The 17762-nt window shown below is 47.4% G+C and overlaps 1 protein-coding gene across 1 annotated transcript in view; it reads right to left on the reverse strand.

Moving 5' to 3' along the window:
- Nucleotides 1-17473, reverse strand: part of LOC144129457 (MICOS complex subunit Mic60-like) — a 33268-nt gene extending 15795 nt beyond the window's left edge. The window contains exon 1 of the mRNA XM_077663639.1: nucleotides 17408-17473. Within this exon, the coding sequence (XP_077519765.1) occupies nucleotides 17408-17473 (66 nt within the window). The remainder of the gene's footprint in view (nucleotides 1-17407) is intronic.
- Nucleotides 17474-17762: the final 289 nt, after the last annotated feature.

Here is a 17762-nt window from a genome sequence, read left to right on the forward strand (position 1 = left end):
CTCCTGTGCCTCAAGCCTCTCAAATGGGGGTAAAAGTCCCACAATCAGTCCCGTGATTCCCTTTTCATTACAATTTTGAAGTCATGAATGTCACAGCATTCAGAGGACATTTGCTTTTGAGACCCCACTTCTGACACCAGTGTGATGACCCCCATAATGCGCAGGTCCACACGGGACGGAGAGGCAAAGAGACACCGTATGGCTCAGTTTAAACAAACAGGTATATTCAATAATTACACATGATTAAGATTATACATCAGAGGCTGGGGCGTCCGAGCTTACGTGCCGACGACTTCATGGGGGCGATGGAGTGGCTCCGGAGTTGGGCTCGAGCGGTTGCTGGCAGAAGCTGCACGCCGTCGGGCTTCGGCGCTGAAGGCCCTCTTGGCGAACGATGTCGTCCTGAGCGTGTTTCTTCCGTACTGCTTCTCGATTTTTATATCCTCTTCTCCACACTCCCTAGGGTGAGGACGCCCACGCCGGAGGGGAAGGAGGGGGGGGGGGGCTAGGGCTTTCACTTGGGCGCACAAACATACCACCGCACTTATTGTCTCGCCCCCCTCACGTGTTGAGTCCGAGGGAAAGAATGTTGTCTTCGCGGTAGCGCATAGCGTCGGCTGTGGTACGGCGCGCTCTGGCCCGCTGACAGTTCCCTTGTCCTGGAATGTGCCCGGGAGGGCCGCCCCTGAAACCGCCACGCCAATTGGAGAGGATAAAGCCTGTTTCCCCGCGGCGGCGGCGGCGGGTCCGGTTGGGCTTAAACCCCTTCGTTCTGGTTGTCACTCTCAACGAGCATGGCTGGGTAATTGATGATGCCTGTCATCTGGGTCTCCGTCTACGCCGCGCCGTCGAATGTGGAACCTCGTAGCACACACAAGGAATGTACCTCGTAGCACACAAGGAATGTCACACCAGTATACGCCGCACAGCTCCAGCGGGTCAGGAAGCTTGGCACCCCGGCGGTGGGGCAGGGGCTGAAATTCAAATTTTGTCTGCTGGTCACTTCATTTCTGCAAAGCGCATTAAAAAATTCCTGCTGGTGAATATTCATGAAGTAGTGTCTCTTAACATCCCAGGCATACCGCAACTTTATTAGTGCCTCTTTCAGAGCCCCATTAAGCCCAAAGAAATATACTTGAAGATGAACGATGCAAGCCCAGGAAACAAACCAGAGACATTAAGCGGGAGAATGTGAGGCACTAATCATAAACAAAAATATGCTGTGTAGACGATTGTTATCATGCAAGCATGCAAATGTCACTAAGATGCATGCCTAATGAACAAAAATTAGGCCAGCATCTGGAAACCAACTGATCCAGGTGTCCCGCCATCGGAAATTCGATACCTCGATGCTTGCAAGCTAACAATCTGCATTCGGATGCCATGGCACATGCCGCTCGGCACAAAAGAAAGCAAAGGAATGTCTTTCTGATGACTGTTTCCTACTGCTTCTTTAATCTAGCTTTTGGCTTGCATCCGTCTCGTGTATTCATACAACTCTGTGCATTGTCTTCTCTACTACTGAGCTGCTCTGTGGTTTAAAATTTTAAGATGTACCAACCTGCCAAGACATATCTTTGTGCCATTTCCCAAGACTGCTGCCAATGAGAGCTGAAACTCATTTCCAGCAAAGTTATCCCGGTGCGTTAACCCTTCACTAAATTCCCAGAGTCATTCCGATGCTATTCTACCATCTGCATGCTTGCGCGACGTGCATACAGCTCGCGTTTTATAAAGGCTTAAAGGGGTCGTCACATGTTGTCCGAAAATTTTTAACGACGTGTATATTTGGAAAACTGACCCTTAATTCAAATGTATACCTTGGTTCGTTTTATCGTCAGGGTCGACTGAATAGTGAAAAAAACAACTTCAGTTTCAAACTGCGCATCCCCCTCAACTCTACAACAAAAGTTATCTTATGCAGCCAATCAGAGATTTGATGATGACGGATGATTATGGATTTTTGTGACGCATGGCTCTCACACCAGAGGATCAGCCCCGGAAACACGCTGTCAATTTAGAAAAATTGGTCACAAACATGCATTAACCTCTCAGGAAAGCTGGTGGCTCATCACATAAGGACGAATAAGTCTGAATTTCGAAAGTCCAAAAACGTCTTCAGCAGATGTGGTAGCTGCAGTCACATTGGCATCGACCAGGTAATGATGATGATGATGAATTTTTATTGCGTCAGGGCATCTGTGGCCAAACAGCGCCATGACAAGGTATTTTCTTTTTCTCAAGGTTGGGTCAAAGACCCATCTCCCAAGCATTTCACCCTAAATAAGCTGAGCACCAGACCAGGGGCAAGCTTGTACCCATTGTATCACCGGTGGGTACCCGGCGGTACTGGGGATCGAACCCTGCACCTCCCAGATGCGAAGCGGATGCTCAACCACTTGGAATTAGAGACTTCCGTCAATACAACATGGCCGCTTAGTGAGGTCTGTTGTGGCATAGTTGACTAAGGTCAGAGCTCCATATAGACTCAAATGTGATGTCAAACTGACATCATGTCAGGTAATTAAAAAAAATGGCCGATCCTGTACGCTGCTTGGCTACTTGAAGTTTGCACCAGAAAAGACAAAATGACTGTCTGCTGTACTCAAGCGTGGTGTGGCGGCAGATTTGAAGAAGGAATAAACACTGCAAATATTCGCGGCAATATCACAATGTAACGTGATTGCATAGTTGTGACTAGAAAGACTGATTCTTGTAGCGTTAGCAGATCCGGGTAAATGCATGGTGCTTGAGCTCAATATATGCGATTGAGGTGGCCGAAGTTTGACACAGCTTTTTTTTTTCTGCTACCCAGAAAAAAAAAAAACTCGCCGTCGTCCAGCAGGCCTTCACCGCATTGGAGTGGCGCCACACGAACGCGTCGTGGAAGGATCTGAGTCAGCGCATGTTCGCGGCGAGAATGCACATGTTCACGCCACAGATCTGAGAAACAACACGCACAGCACGAACTTGCTCCCGTTGCCGAGGTCCGCACTTGCAGCCGGAGTGGCCGAGGTCTACATATCAGATTATTAATATGAGTTTTTATGGTGCAAGGGCATCTGTGGCTAAAGAACGCCATGGCACAAGGCATTTTCGACTTCTCAAGGTGGGGTCAAATACTAATTTCCTAAGCATTTCACCATAAATTGGCCGAACACCAGACCAAGGGGAAGCTTGTAGCCATTGTATCACCGGTGGGTACCCGGCGACACTGGTGATCGAACCCCGCACCTCCCGCATGCGAGACGGATGCTCAACCACTTGGCCACCGCTGCGGTACTCACTATCAAGTTCGCAGCGTAGAACCCCTTGCGGCTTGCTCGTAGCACTCCCTCGCGGCTCCCTGATGGCGATGTGCAATCGACACACCCGACGACGCCGGGGATGCTGCCGCGGCGAAATGTCAAGCGAGGAAAGCCCTCCTTCTGCGCCGCCTTCTCTTCGGGTCTCCCCGGAAATCGAACGCACCTCCTCTGCGGGCGAACGTTGACAGTGGTCCCCGCCACCCACCTCAAACACTTGCTTACAATAGGTTGGGCTACGCCGACGTTTGCTTCATTTCCTACGGTGCCTTGACACTCACCAGTGGCGAAGAAGCGCAGCGCGCACAGCACCTGCCGCTGCACTGAGAGCACACTCACCCACGCACCTCCCAGTTCAACAGCGAGTTCGTCGCATAGCCACTCTGCAGTCTCCTTCCTAAGCCAAAGCGTCGAAATAGCTCGTCCCGCACGTCGAAATCGTCTCCATGCTGTCTCCTACACTGTTGCTCGCGCGGCCACCCGCGTATAAGACGCTGTAAACAGCTGCCATTTTCTTGTGAGCGGTTTAGGTGCTACCTTTTTGGCTCTCAAGTTTCAGCCCGCATAATTAGGTGCACAACGTCATCAGATCAGCCGTGTTCACTACGTAAACAGCAGCCACCGGTGACGCAAAAAATTAATATGTCCGCCGGCCCAGGGCGACCAATAGGAGCGGGGCAATATGGCGGCATTGTGAGCGTTTTAGTCACGTTTTAGTATCGAGAGCGGTGCAGAATACGGGCCCTGGAGTGCTGATAAAATTGTTTCGTTCTTTTAAATGGTGTTCAATCCATTTGTACAGCTTTCCTCCGAGGCCAAGACTCGCCAAGGCCTCGAGAATCGCGTGGTGAAAAGCAGTGTCAAAAGCGTTCTTGATGTCAAGGCAAACAGCTATCGCGATGTAACCAGCATGAGGAACTGTTCAGGTGATGAGACGAGGGCGATGACATTATCAGTCGCAGACCTATTTTGACAAAACCCGTTCGTTTCTTGGGGATCAACATTTCGGCTTTCAAGGAACCAAGTGATGCGTTTGCGTATTATTCGCGCCATAAGTTTACCTACGCAGCTAAGTAGGACGATGGGCCAGAAGGATTCGTAGCTTGTTAGCTGCTAACAAGGTTTCAAAACAGGCACAATTTTCGCCAGCTTCCAATCTGTGGGGACCTCACCAGTCATCCGGGAAGAATTGTAGTAAGCTCAGACCGTTTATAACGCAACCGCATATGCGGGACCGCATTGTATGCGACTTTTTGTGACAACCGCTTACCTTCCCATAAAGTTCAATGCATTGGCGTACCGCTTAATACGCGGCTGCGCGTAACCGAAGACCATGTATAGTGCGGTTTACGGAAAGCCTGGCGGCCCGCGTACCGGCGCGGGCCCGTGGGTACCGGCGGCAAGAAGGGCGCTTCCCAAATTGCGCAAGATGGGGGCAACAGGGGGGGGGGGGGGGGGTGGGGGGGGGCAGGGGAGCGTTGTCAGCGTGGTTCAAGGCAAGGCTAGGGTGGCCAGCAAGGCTGAAGCAGGCTGAAGCAGGCTGAATGCAGGAGAGGATAGCAAAAAAGAACTCGCAAAGCAGGCGTTTTTCCTCTCTGTCCGATGCTCCTCCGTTGGGCGCATTGAATGGACAAAACTCGAAAGCACGTTATGACGCGGCCAGACGAGCGTGCTGGAGCTGCGCCCGCGTCGGCGGCGAGCGCACGGCATGACGCTGCAAGCGCTGCTCGTACCAGGTGCGCACGTTCGGCACCGTCCTGTCGCTCTTGTCACACCTGAGCCCATGAGCGAGATGTGTCATCGCGTATAGCGATAAGTTGACAACGTTAGCAAGTCTACCAGCCTTGGTTTTCAGTTCCGACGGCGTCTGCACCTCTGAAAGCCAGGAACCGGCAAGCTCTCAAAACCAAACAGAGCATTGTGACGGGAGTCGAGAGCGGTTTGAAAATGGCTACGGTGGAAAAAAGTGCGGTGTCACCGACGTTCGTATCCGCCATTTGGAAGGACAGCTACAAGTTTCGACAACAGCTGCAGGAAGACTCCGCGTCGCTTGCATGAAAGCGGACTCGAGCGTCGAAGTACGAAGATGTCGCCGCTTTGTTTGAACGGTTTCGGGAGGTCCGAGCCCAGGGCGTTCCTGTGAGTGGCTCGATATTGCAAGCGAAGGCCAGGTGCCTTGAAAACATTTTGGGGCATGATGGTTTCAGCCCAACAGTTGTACACAGGTGAAAATTTGTTAATGGGATTCTGCTAGGGCCTGATGGTTTCAACCCACTCAACGGTTGTATTCAGCGTTTCAAGGACTGGCACGAGATAAGGTCGTCGTCGTCGATTCCGACGGCGATGTGTGTGAAGTTTCTATCCGAGGATGAGGCCGACAAAGTGAGTGAAAGTGCAACAGAAGTTTCGTGCAAAGACGCGCTCGACTGTTGCAACAAAGTGCGCCTATGGGGAACCAGCGCTGCCAAGGTGGCACTGCAATTGTTCCATTCCGCGACTCAAAACTGCTTTTGTCAGCCGCTTGGGCCGCTGCAAACGTGACAACACATTCTGCGCGATTAGATACCCGCGTTTGGCTGACAGCATTCATTGCCTAGCTTCTCTCGGCGTAGCCCAGAATACTGACGCACGGCCCGTGCGCCTTCGACAGAGCGCGGAGGGTCACGCGAATAAACGCCTGAAGGTGGCGCGGAAAAGTACTAATAGTACTACCGAAAACTGCTTGCTCTGAGTCAAGTGGAGTTGAGCAAATCTGCTTGCTCTTCTCGCTAGGCAGTGTGTTATGGCGCTGCAATCGTCACCGCAAACTTCAGCGCAAGTTCCCCGTACTGCGCTCAGAGAAAGCTCAGCGCGCAAGCGCTTCACTGTTTTGAAGATGAAGCCACTAGCAACGCCGTTCAGTCGCAGCGCCAGACTAAAATAATGCTATTTCATTTATTACGACGATTCGACAAGAAGATCAAATAAACTTCTTTGTTGCCTTTCATTGCAGTGTTGTGCGTCTGATGCGTTGTCATGTGCACTTTGAAAGGTAGGCCGGCCGCTCTGTAAACGGGAATGCATGGAAAAAACTACGTCTTGGTTACAAGGCAGTACCGTTTATAATGCGGATTTTCCCGACTACTGCGGTATGTTTTATAAGCGGTCTATGGTTATTCTCGGAGTCGACGACGGGAGTTGTGGGGCAGCTTTGCTATTGCGTCATAGGTCACTCTCATCGTGACCAGGAGACGTGCGTCTTGAAAATTGAAAATTGGTTTTTGTGGAAACGAAATGGCACAGTGTCTGTCTCACATATCGGCAGACACCTGAACCACGCCGTAAGGAAAGGGATAAAGGGGGGGGGGGGGGGGGAGTGAAAGAAGATAGGAAGAAAGAGGTGCCGTTGTGGAGGGCTCCGGGATAAATTCGACCCCCTCAGAGACGTGCGTCTGATTCCGCGATCACTGCGGATAGCTCTTCAGTTGTGAAAGGCAGGTCCAACGCTGGGCACTGCCACCGGTGGGATGCCTGATTGACCATCTGCAGAGATCGTCGAAGGCCCTCACCCCGCTGACAGTAGCCTGCAGTAATCACCTGAGACTCCTTTTAGGGATTTTTGTGGCACAGAACCCCTCGCAGTTCTCGGCGCTCGGCCAGATGGCGCAACGCGACTGCGGCCGCTTTTGACGTTAGATACTGCGAAGTAAAATAGACGTTAGCACGAAATGTTGGAATATTGGGGAAGTATACATTTTCGAGGCAATGAGAACAAATATTTTAAATACAAATCTTAGCCAAAATGATAACGTAAACAAAAAATAAGGGGCATATTTTCCAATACTCTATGTTTGCCACTCGTTCTCGTGGCCTTCAGAATTTTTAGCGCGTGCGAAACATCGAGAATTTCAACAATTCACTTGTCACCAGGCGACTAAAAAGTGGATGCCTGTATTGATCGGTCATTTAAAATTGATAAGACTGTTAGAGCGATAAACCTTCCTGGGATTTAGTCCAACACGGCGTGCAGGTTGTCTGAGCAGTGGTGCGGACCGCGGTGAGCAATCTGAGCAGAATCTGATAGCTTCTATTTTCTGTATTGCAGACATCAAATAAATAAAACTTAAAATCCTTGGCACATATAGAGAATATATCTCACGCACGCCAAAAGAACGCAGGCCTGACTGTGAATCGGTCGGTCCGCATGCTACTGAAGCTGCATAATCTTGCACTCCTAACCTAATTAGGCATATATGACTAGCACCGGAATATCGTGCCTCTCAGCAGGCCTTTGCCCTTTCTTCCTGACTTTCAACATGGGTGCAAGGCAGTCGGGGAACTTTGTTGACACCGCATCTTTCTCAAGACACTGTCGCGCAGTGTACGTACGAGTACATGGCCCTTGTACATGGTTTCCCACGTTTTCGACACGATGAGGCTCAAAATGCTTATCAAATGAATAGTCTGAAATTAGGAGCGTCCCCTTTGAAACGGGTTAATGGCAGTTGCCACCATGTTCAGCTTTTTCCCTTTATTTTTGTTTAACTGTGTTGTACGTTATTAAAATTCGCCATTTTCTTTCAATACGACTTCCCACACTTTTATCCTTGCGTCACCTCTTACCTTCTGAGCCACCAATCCTCCAATCGCTTTTTGCTAATTACAACCGCAGATTTATATACATGACGATTGTTATCTATAAACCTTAAGGCCTCTGGAAGAGTGACTGTGCCTGCATCAACATCGGAATGAATACCATCACATTTTAGTATGCGGTGTTCTATGGTTTGTACAGATTTGCCACACACAGCACATATGTCATCTTCATTAAATTTCTTTTTGTAGCTGCGGGTTTTTGTACCTTGGTCGCTCACTATACACAGCAGGCCATTACACATTGAAACCATTTGCGTCTGGCTAAAAACTTTGCTGTCATATTGTTGGCTGCCAGCTCACGGTCGCCGGCTAATGTAGGACTCTACTACTGTGCGCATTTTTGCACATTTTAGTACTTTGTCAGCAACTACCGCTTTTACTTCCCACCACGCTGCATGGGCTTGGAAGGAAGAAAAAAATTCCCTTACATGCTTCAGACACATGCACTCTAATTTCATTTATTTACTTTCAGGGCCGATCGGCGTTATAGAGAAGAGTGGGTGACTAACAAAATTGCACGTGTAATAGGCAGGTTAATTGCGATGATTATACACAGCATATTTAAGGGTGTCGGGTGCAGTTAGGGACATGACGGAGGCGGAAAGGTGGTTCCACTCCGTTCTAGTCTTTGCAACAAGTGAATTAGAATAAGGATACGTCCTGCAGCTTGGAAAGCCAAAACTTTGAAACGATGGTTCATGCGGGACGAAAAATACGTATGGATAAGAAAAAACGGTTTATTTGGGTATTCATTGGTGAAATGTATTTTCTTAAAAAGACAAGCGAGAAATACGGCGGCGTAAGGAAAGATCAGGAGGATCTAATGTGTTATCCTTAAGCGTTACAGGGGCTGAACGTGAGTAATTAGAAAGTATAAAACGAGCAGAGCGATTTTAGATAGATTCGAGGGCTTGTATGTGCGATTTTGTGTGGGGATCCTAGAGGAACCGGCATTCTAATGTTTCCGGAAGACAAGAGACGTACATAGAAATAGTTCTAGGGGCACACGACCGAGAGAAAAATTGCGGCCAAGAAAACCAAGTGTTCGGTTAGCACTGTTAGCATTTTGTTCAATGTGCGTTTTCCATGATAGGTTGGCGGAAATATATACGCAAGGTGCTTATAGTCAGAAACAGAAGTTAACAGAGAGTTATTTAGGAAATGCGTGCATGAAGTCTGGTTAAGCGCACGCTTTATCCTCATTGATTGGCACTTACCAACATATGCCACTTGTAGCACCAAGTAGAGATGTTATCAAGATCAGATTGAAGAGTGACTGTATCGGAAGGGTTAGATATTTGTCTATATAATACACAGTCATTAGCGTAAACTCTAATTTGTGAGTAAATGGGATCATAGAGGTCGTGAATATAAATTAGGAAAGCGGAGGACCTAGCACGGAGCCCTGAGGAACCCCGGATGTTACAGGACATACAGGTGAGTCACAGTCAATAATTGTAACCTACTGGGTGCGGTCCTGCAAAAAAACACTAAATTCATTTCATAAGGTTAGTATCAGGATTCAGTTTGCTAAGCTTGAAAAGTAGTAGTGATGTGACACAATATCAAGTGCTTTCGCAAAATCGATAAAAATGCAATCCACGAATTATGAAGAACCCAGAATGGGACCAAATCATTGGCAAAAGCGAGCAGCTGAGCTTAGCAGTAATGGTGTTTGCGAAAACAGTGCCGATTAGGTGTCACGAAGCAGATAGAATCAAGATGAGACATAAGGCTAGAATATATTGTGTGTTCAAGCAGCTTGCATGCAATTGACGTTAATGAGATTGGTCTGCAGTTGTGGACGTCGTAAGAGTTATGCATCGGAGCCGCCATTCCCACCATCCACCCGTCGGGCAACATGGCGCTCTGGAATTACTGCGTCTTGACTCGACGGCGTCGCACCAGCGGCAGGCCGCTATGTTGGCGGTGGTTTCTTGTCTGCGTCAGCCAGTGGCACACATGACGGCGCGAGTTGCCACCGCCAACATATAGGCCTGCCGCTGGTGCGAGGCCGTCGAGTCAAGGCTGCCGGTGATTTCGTTTGCTCAAACCACGCTTGAGATCAGCACAATCTTGGCGCGCAAGTGCGTTAGTCACGTGGTTTATTTTGTATTTCGCGGGCTTTCTATGGAGCTGGGAAGAAAAGACACACGCGTGAGGGTTTCCTTATCGTAAATAATGGCGCGGGGATTTCTGAAGGGGATCGACAACTCTTCAAATGCAATTTGTTGTCTTAAGTGAATATTTATTAATTAATTACGAAACAAAAAATGCTTGTGGTGAGCAGGATGGCTGTCACCAATATGCATCTGGTTTCACTCACCTGTCTCTAATAACTTATTTTTAAACCCTTGGTTCAAGTTAGCTGGAACTCCCTGTATACCTTGGCACCAGAATACAGTTTTTGCGGTTTATGCCAGTTCTGAAATAATATACACTCTGTAAAACTTTTATTCGGACATTTTTTACTGTAGTCCTCTAGGTATTGTAATTAAATTTGTTTGCATACTGTCATGCCAAACTTAAGAGCTTCTATTTACTAGAACAAATCTGACGGCAATATTCTGAGTTTTTCCAAATTTCCCTATAAGCTCAGGTGTGTGTCCCAACAAACACATACATATTCAAGTATCGATGTCACTTGACTGAAATACCACTATAGTTTGGGCTACACGATAAATGCTGAAATTCCGCTGCAGGAAACCCAAAAGTTATGCTGCACTATTTTCAATGTATTTAATATGCTTACTTTATCGTAAGATGTTGAATGACGCCTAGATATTTAAATTATATGCTTATCCTTAAAGTAATAACTATTTTTATGTGTACGCTGATGGTTTACTTGTTTTCTTGCAAAGATGACGTGGGCGGTTTTGTTTATATTTAGATGTACCAACGCACAAAACCAGTCTGCTTAGTGTCTAAATCACCTTACAAGATTTATGATTCAGAAATGGCACCTACTATTATAAAAAACAAGACAATCATCAGCAATCATCCTGGATGTAGAGTGCAAAGCATTTGAAACATCACTAATACATAACAAAAGCAGTCCCAATACTGAGCCTTGGGGTTGAGAATCGTTCAGAACGACAGCGCGTTTTTGTAATGAAAAATATTCGGCAATCTGCTGAGTTTTTTTGAAATTCAAGTTCTACGCTTTTAATGCGGTAAGGAGCGGTTGCGCGATTGTATCAAATGCTTTGCAAAAATCTAAGAAAACGCAATCAGCAACGTACTGCCTGTCAGTTGTCAAGCCTAAATCGCAGGTTAACTCTCCCGACTGTGTATTTAAAGATTAACACGACGCCTGTAAACACGTTGTCTGGGACTTAGAGGATTGTGTTTGGTTCAATGAGTCGCAATGCAGTTATACATGACGTGCTGCATAACTTTGCAGGTTTTACTAGTCAAGGAAACGTGCCTGTAGTTCCGAACCGAGTTTCGCATACCACTCTTATACATGGGAACGATGCGTGTTAGCTTCCAGTCAGCAGTAAAGATGACTTCACTGTGAGTTTTCTCGGAGAACCGGTAGAAAGCATAACGCATCCGCGCAGTTTCTTATAATTGCGGCGGGAATGTTATCAAGACCACACACCTTGGCCTGGTTTACATCTTGAAGTAATATACGGACGCCATTAACACAAAAGGCTTATTCCGATGTTCTGACTGTTTCAGCGGAGAATATAAATCTCACAAAACGCGAGCGAGACAGTATGAAAAATTAACAGCTAAAAGTTCAAGTTTATACCACGAATGTATCACGAATGTTTGTATCATGATTCTTCAAAGCAGGTGCCAAGGTAATGTCCTTGCCATTCCCTTTCACATATCGCCGAAATTAGCGTACCTACGCGTGTATTTTGCGCCCTTTTTTTCTTTAAATTAAGGCTTCAAAAAGGGTATGCGTAAATTGGGCGAATATTTTTTCAACATGTCCTAACAAACTCTACAAAGGTCATTACGAGCAATATATACTGTATGTTGCCGCCTGTACGTCGACGCCCCCAACTCGCACCCCTCCCCCCCCCCCCCCAAAAAAAAGTTGCCTCCGAATATAAGACGCATACATCCTCGCGCCCCGCCCCACGTTATGTAGTTCCCTGCGGGATGACTTGACGGCGCGTGCGCAGCTTAAAGCAATAAACGCGGAACGATAAGATTGCAAAGCCAGCGGTGGGAGGCAAAGGAGACAACGGACGATAAAACGGCGCCCTCGCGTGCGGCCGGCTGGCAAGCAGCGAATGGAACAGCAAACGGTTCGGTAGGTTCGGTATAGTGCCTAGAATATACCAGTATATTCTAGGCACTATAGTTTCGGATGCGGACGCGCGCGCAACTGTTCGTCCGGAAAAGCGACCGCCAGCTCGAGCGAGCCGATGAAAGGCGCACAGTTCATGCCCTTGCCACTCGCACCTTTCGTAACAAAAGCCCCTTGATCAAGGGGCTTTGTACCTTTGATTCAATCGTCGGTCTTCGAAGTAGGGCACGTAACTCGGCTTTAAACCACGGTTTGCCTCGAGTTCTCCTAGATGATATGTATGATTCTTGACGGGACACAAGCTTAACGTAGTTAAAACAGCTCCTGTGTAGGAATATTCCACATTAGTTCAATATTTAATTGCGAATCGAAAGCAGCGCTAATCGCCTCCTCATAGCTGGCCTTGCTGTCTTTCTGCCAGATGTTTTCGCAACCTTCGCATATAGGTCTATAGTGCTGATAGAACAATATTGCGGAAGCTCAAACCTGGCCACACCCGTACTTTGCACACAACATAAGCCTATTACAAAGCAAGAGCTAGACTACATGGCCTGTGCCGTCAGTTCGCGATGGCTCAGGTCATAGTCTCCTATATTTTCCACGCCAGGTCATTGGCGTCAGGATAAAAGAAAGCCGACCGTCGCACTTTTTGTCAAGGCTGCGAGCGCCACCTCTCGGCGATCTGGAAAAGTACGCGTGGGGCGGTGAATGAGGCGCTCGCCAAGAAGAGGCGCTCGCATCGGAAAATACCCAAAACTTCGTTCATCGCCTGGTTCATCGCGGCTCGCCTAGTTTTGCCGCTGGCCGTTATGAGGCGTTCGCATCGCAGACAGAATGGGCTTATACCAAATTAACTCGATTACTGGAGCTAGAGCTAGCTAAGGTGCGAGTAAAGCAAGAAGGGAAAAGTTGCAAACCCAAGAGTTGGTGGGATGAGGAGGTCAAGAGGGCAATAGAAAAGCGCCAGGAAGCGTCCAGGGAACACAGATATTCCAAGAAGAGGGGGGAACCAAAACCCGAAGTAGACAGAAAATGGGATACCTTCATAAAGTGCGGAAGGGACGCATCTTATTTGATTAATGAAAAAATTAGAAGAAAGGGTGCCCAATGGATGTAAAAAGTAAATAAAAAGGATAGAAAAGCAGCCGAAAAATTCTGGAAACATCTAAATGCAATGAGTAATAAAACTAGGCTAGAACAAAGGTTTATTGTTACAGATGAGGGTATTCGACTAGAAGGGGATGAAGCAATAAAACACATAGGAACAAGGATGCCGGAAAAATTTTCAGCAAAGCACGTGGTACATAATTTATCGAAGGAGGATAGACCGCTTACAGCAATAGCTTCACTTAAGCAAGGAGAGTGGGAATTGGCAGAGAAGAAGGTTCCTATTGGCAAATCAACAGGACCACATGGTATCCCGATTATGTTGATAAAGAAGTTAGGACCAAAATCCAAGCAAACATTAATACAGGTAGTGAACAAAATGATAGTGGATGAGAAAGTCCCCGACGAATGGCGATTAAGTAGAATGAACATGATATATAAGGGAAAGAGGGACAAAGCAGACTAAGTAACTATCGTCCCATAACAGTGACATCTGTGGTTTACAGGGTGGTGATGCAAATTATAAAGGATAGACTGCAGGCTTGGGTGGAGAACGAGGGGGTGTTAGGGGAACTACAGAATGGGTTCCGGAAACAAAGGAGGTTGGAGGACAATCGATTTTCATTCACACAGTGTATAGAAATTGCGGAAAAGGAACATAGGCCCTTATGGCTAGCATTTCTGGATATTAGGAGAGCCTATGACAACGTTACTCAGGAGCATTTGTGGGACATACTGGGCACATTGGATGTGGAAAATGGAGTAATCAATTTTTTAAAAAGATATATATAGAGGTAACAGAGTGCTCATAAAATGGAAAAAATGTATCAGGACCTGTAGAGATACAGCGGGGGCTTAGACAAGGATGTCCTCTGTCTCCTTTGTTGTTCATGTTGTACCTGCAAGGGTTGGAGACCAAGCTAGAGCGGAGCGAACTAGGCTTCAACCTATCTTTTTTCAAGCAAGGGGAATTGATTAAACAGACATTACCGGGACTAATATACGCGGACGATATAGTGATAATAGCTGACAACAAGGAAGATCTTCAGAAGTTGTTAGACATATGCAGTACAGAGGGAGATAGATTAGGCTTCAAGTATAGTGAGGAAAAATCTGCAGTCATGATATTTAATGAAGAGGGCGGCGAGCATAGAATACAGGAGTTCGTGCTAAAAGTAGTGAATGAGTACAAGTATCTTGGGGTGTGGATAAATAACAGTGTTGAGTATCTGACAGAGCATGAAAAATATGTAATGAATAAAGCTAGTAGGAATGCAGCTGTCATAAAAAATAGGGCACTGTGGAATTACAATAGGTATGAGGTGGTAAGAGGGATCTGGAAAGGGGTGATGGTCCCTAGCCTGACCTTCGGTAATGCGGTCCTGTGTATGAGGCCAGATGTTCAAGCAAGGCTGGAAATTAGGCAACGGGGAGTAGGGAGGTTAGCTTTGGGAGCACATGGCAATACACGAAATCAGGAGGTACAGGGTGATATGGGATGGGCGCCTTTCGAGAGCAGAGAGGCTAGCAGTAAGATAGCATTTGAGGAACGATTGAGAAAGATGGAGGAAAAGCGGTGGGCTAGGAAAGTTTTCAGATACCTGTATATAAAGAATGTTGACACGAAATGGAGAAAGCGAACTAGAAAATTGACAAGCAAATATCTGGACAGCAGTAAGGGGGCAAATCAGCAATCATCGGTTAGGAAAAAGGGTAAAGAAACAGAGAGAGCTCTGTGGAAAACAGGGATGCTGACGAAATCGGCACTGGGAACATACCGGACCTTTAAAAAGGAAATTGTCAAAGAAAATATCAATGATAATTGTAGGGGATGCTCTTTGTTGTTTGAGGCCAGGACTGGAGTTTTGCGGACTAAGGCGTATAGAGTCAGGTACCAGGAGATAGACACTTTGTGCATTGCGTGCGGAGAGGAGGAGGAAACGGCTGAACACTTGATACTTTTCTGTAAAGGGCTTCACCCTGCAGTGGAAAGCAGCGGGGCTGACTTACCCAAGGCATTGGGGTTTAGGGATAGTGAAGGGAAAGTGGATTTTAAGAGGTTAGAAGTAACCAAGCGAAGGTTATCTGATTGGTGGCTAAAAGCAAGACAGGAGTAAAATTTCGCAAGACATGGCTAGGTGGCTTGAGCCACCGCCCGATGTAAAGGGTTCAGCCGTATCCATCCATCCATCCATCCATCCATCCATCCATCCATCCATCCATCCATCCATCCATCCATCCATCCATCCATCCATCCATCCATCCATCCATCCATCCAACCCGCTGGCGACAGAGAGAGTGAACATGCGCACGAACCGGTAGCACGTGCCCATTCCTCTCCTGACCTCCTCACACTTCGCCCGCAGGGAACGCTGGTAGCGTTGACTTTGCTCGATCGGCCGCTTTTGAGCTGATGCCCTGGCATGGAAAATATAGGAGGCTATGCTCAGGCACATAGTTCCTATAGCAACTGCGGCCTAGAAATGCATGAACATCGACTCCCTCAAGATGTTTGTTGGCCAGCCGACCAGTCAATATCCGGGAGGAGGAGAAGGAAGAGGAAAAGCAGGGAGGTTAACCACAAGGTTAGTTCCCCCGCCCCATGAACAAGGCTCTCATTGTTAACAGTTGCAGCAAAACTGGATAAAAAAAGTGGTTTTACAGGTGGATGAGGAGGCCTTTCAAATTACCCTAGAACCAGTACCTTTATTTTCGGAAACATTATTATTCACACATTTATTGAGTTTTATTATCAGGAAATTCCAGTTCGACGCATGAAATGTTGCACTGAAAGGAATAAGCAATCCTTCACCACAAGGTCACTGGTCTCGACGAAAACTGTTACGTGCCAGGAACTGCTTCATTACTCGAGATAGTCAGGTGAAAGCAAGATTGTCTGCGCAAGACAGTGCTCGATTTGATTGTACAAAGAAGAAAGTCAAAGTCATCACATATATTTTTTATACTGCGATGGTTGATTGACCAAACGTTGACAAGGCACTTCGCGGCATGAACACTTCTCTCTCTCTTCGTAATTCCTCCCGTATATCATCGTCTTGACTTTCCCATTGAAAGCGCCCGCTCCGCAAGTGAAGCGTATGCAGTCTGACCGGTTTCAAGACTTCCCTGCTCTCTAGATTGGCATAAGACCACAGTTCTATTCCCTTGTCGCATACAGTATCGGAACAGTCTTCAGGTATTGCAACGCTCAATCCCCTGAGCTTCTAATGTTTTGTAAAATACAGTCTAGTGGGCTTTAAAATAACTGAAACGCGCAATGATGGGCAGATTTATTTCTTGGGAAATTTACCCAGGCTGTGAGCACATTCGCCGATGGTCGCCGCCGATGGTCGCTGCGGTCAGTGTCCAATAATGCCGAACTCCGTTAGCGGGCGCGTATCGAAGTGTTCCAGCGCACGGCGTAGAGAATGTATATCAGAACTGTATGCTGGGCATTCCCAAAGAATGTGGAATATGGTTTCATCGCGGCCACAAATGTCACATGCAGGGTTATCAGCCATGCCGATCACAATAGAGTAATAGTTTGTGAATGCGACATCAAGCCACAGGCGACACAGCAAAGTTGCCTCACGTTGTGGTAGGCCGGATGGAAGCCGTAGCCTTAGGTACGAAGTTTATGCAGAAGCTCTATAGCTTTCCTCTTAGGCCTTATGGCTATGCTTGGGCAAATGGCTTCGCTTGGGTAATGAGTAATTTTATGCCTTATCACAGATTTACTCCACCATGGGGGATTCCCCTAGACATTTGACCAACAGTAAAAACTTGTGCAAGGGTGACCACCATCTGGCCGGTTCCACACCTCATCGTTTCAGTACTGCTCCAGTGATTTTGTAGCCGACACTTGGCAGTCGACGCCTACCAGCTCGGAATACCAAACGTTCAAATTCATCACTGGCTGAGCACTGTTGTGACTCCAGTTTCCCAAACATTCCAGTCGAAAACGACGAGTGCCAGGCAGGTGGCATTGAACATAATTCATCAGGATCTACCGAAGAGAAAATATTCGCGGAGAATACCTGCGTGAGCATGAAAAATTTGGAAGCGCCACCGCCATTTCACCGGTTGTACGTACCTGGTTCCACGCGCTAGACATTTTCAAAAAGGCGCAGAACTTGGCATCACTCTTGTAAGCTACCATTGCCAATGCTATGCTCGTGACATTTTTTTTTTTGGCATAGCCACGCTCGGTTTCGGAGCATTAAAGGCTTAAATACTGCGCGGTTGCTAACTCTGATACCCTCTAATGGCCTTTGGTGTGAATACTGGCGGTCGATAGCACCACGTGCCGAGTTCGGAAGCCGACAGACAGGCGGTTTTCCCACGCTCCGGTCGGACATTTCGCGCAGTCCCGACGACTGCCAGACGTCATTTGCCTTTTTCTGCGAGCCGACTGTGGAACTTCACCCGGCCTGCGTGCAGACGAACAA

This window comes from Amblyomma americanum, chromosome 1, assembly GCF_052857255.1.
Source record: "Amblyomma americanum isolate KBUSLIRL-KWMA chromosome 1, ASM5285725v1, whole genome shotgun sequence".
NCBI classification, from domain to species: domain Eukaryota; kingdom Metazoa; phylum Arthropoda; class Arachnida; order Ixodida; family Ixodidae; genus Amblyomma; species Amblyomma americanum.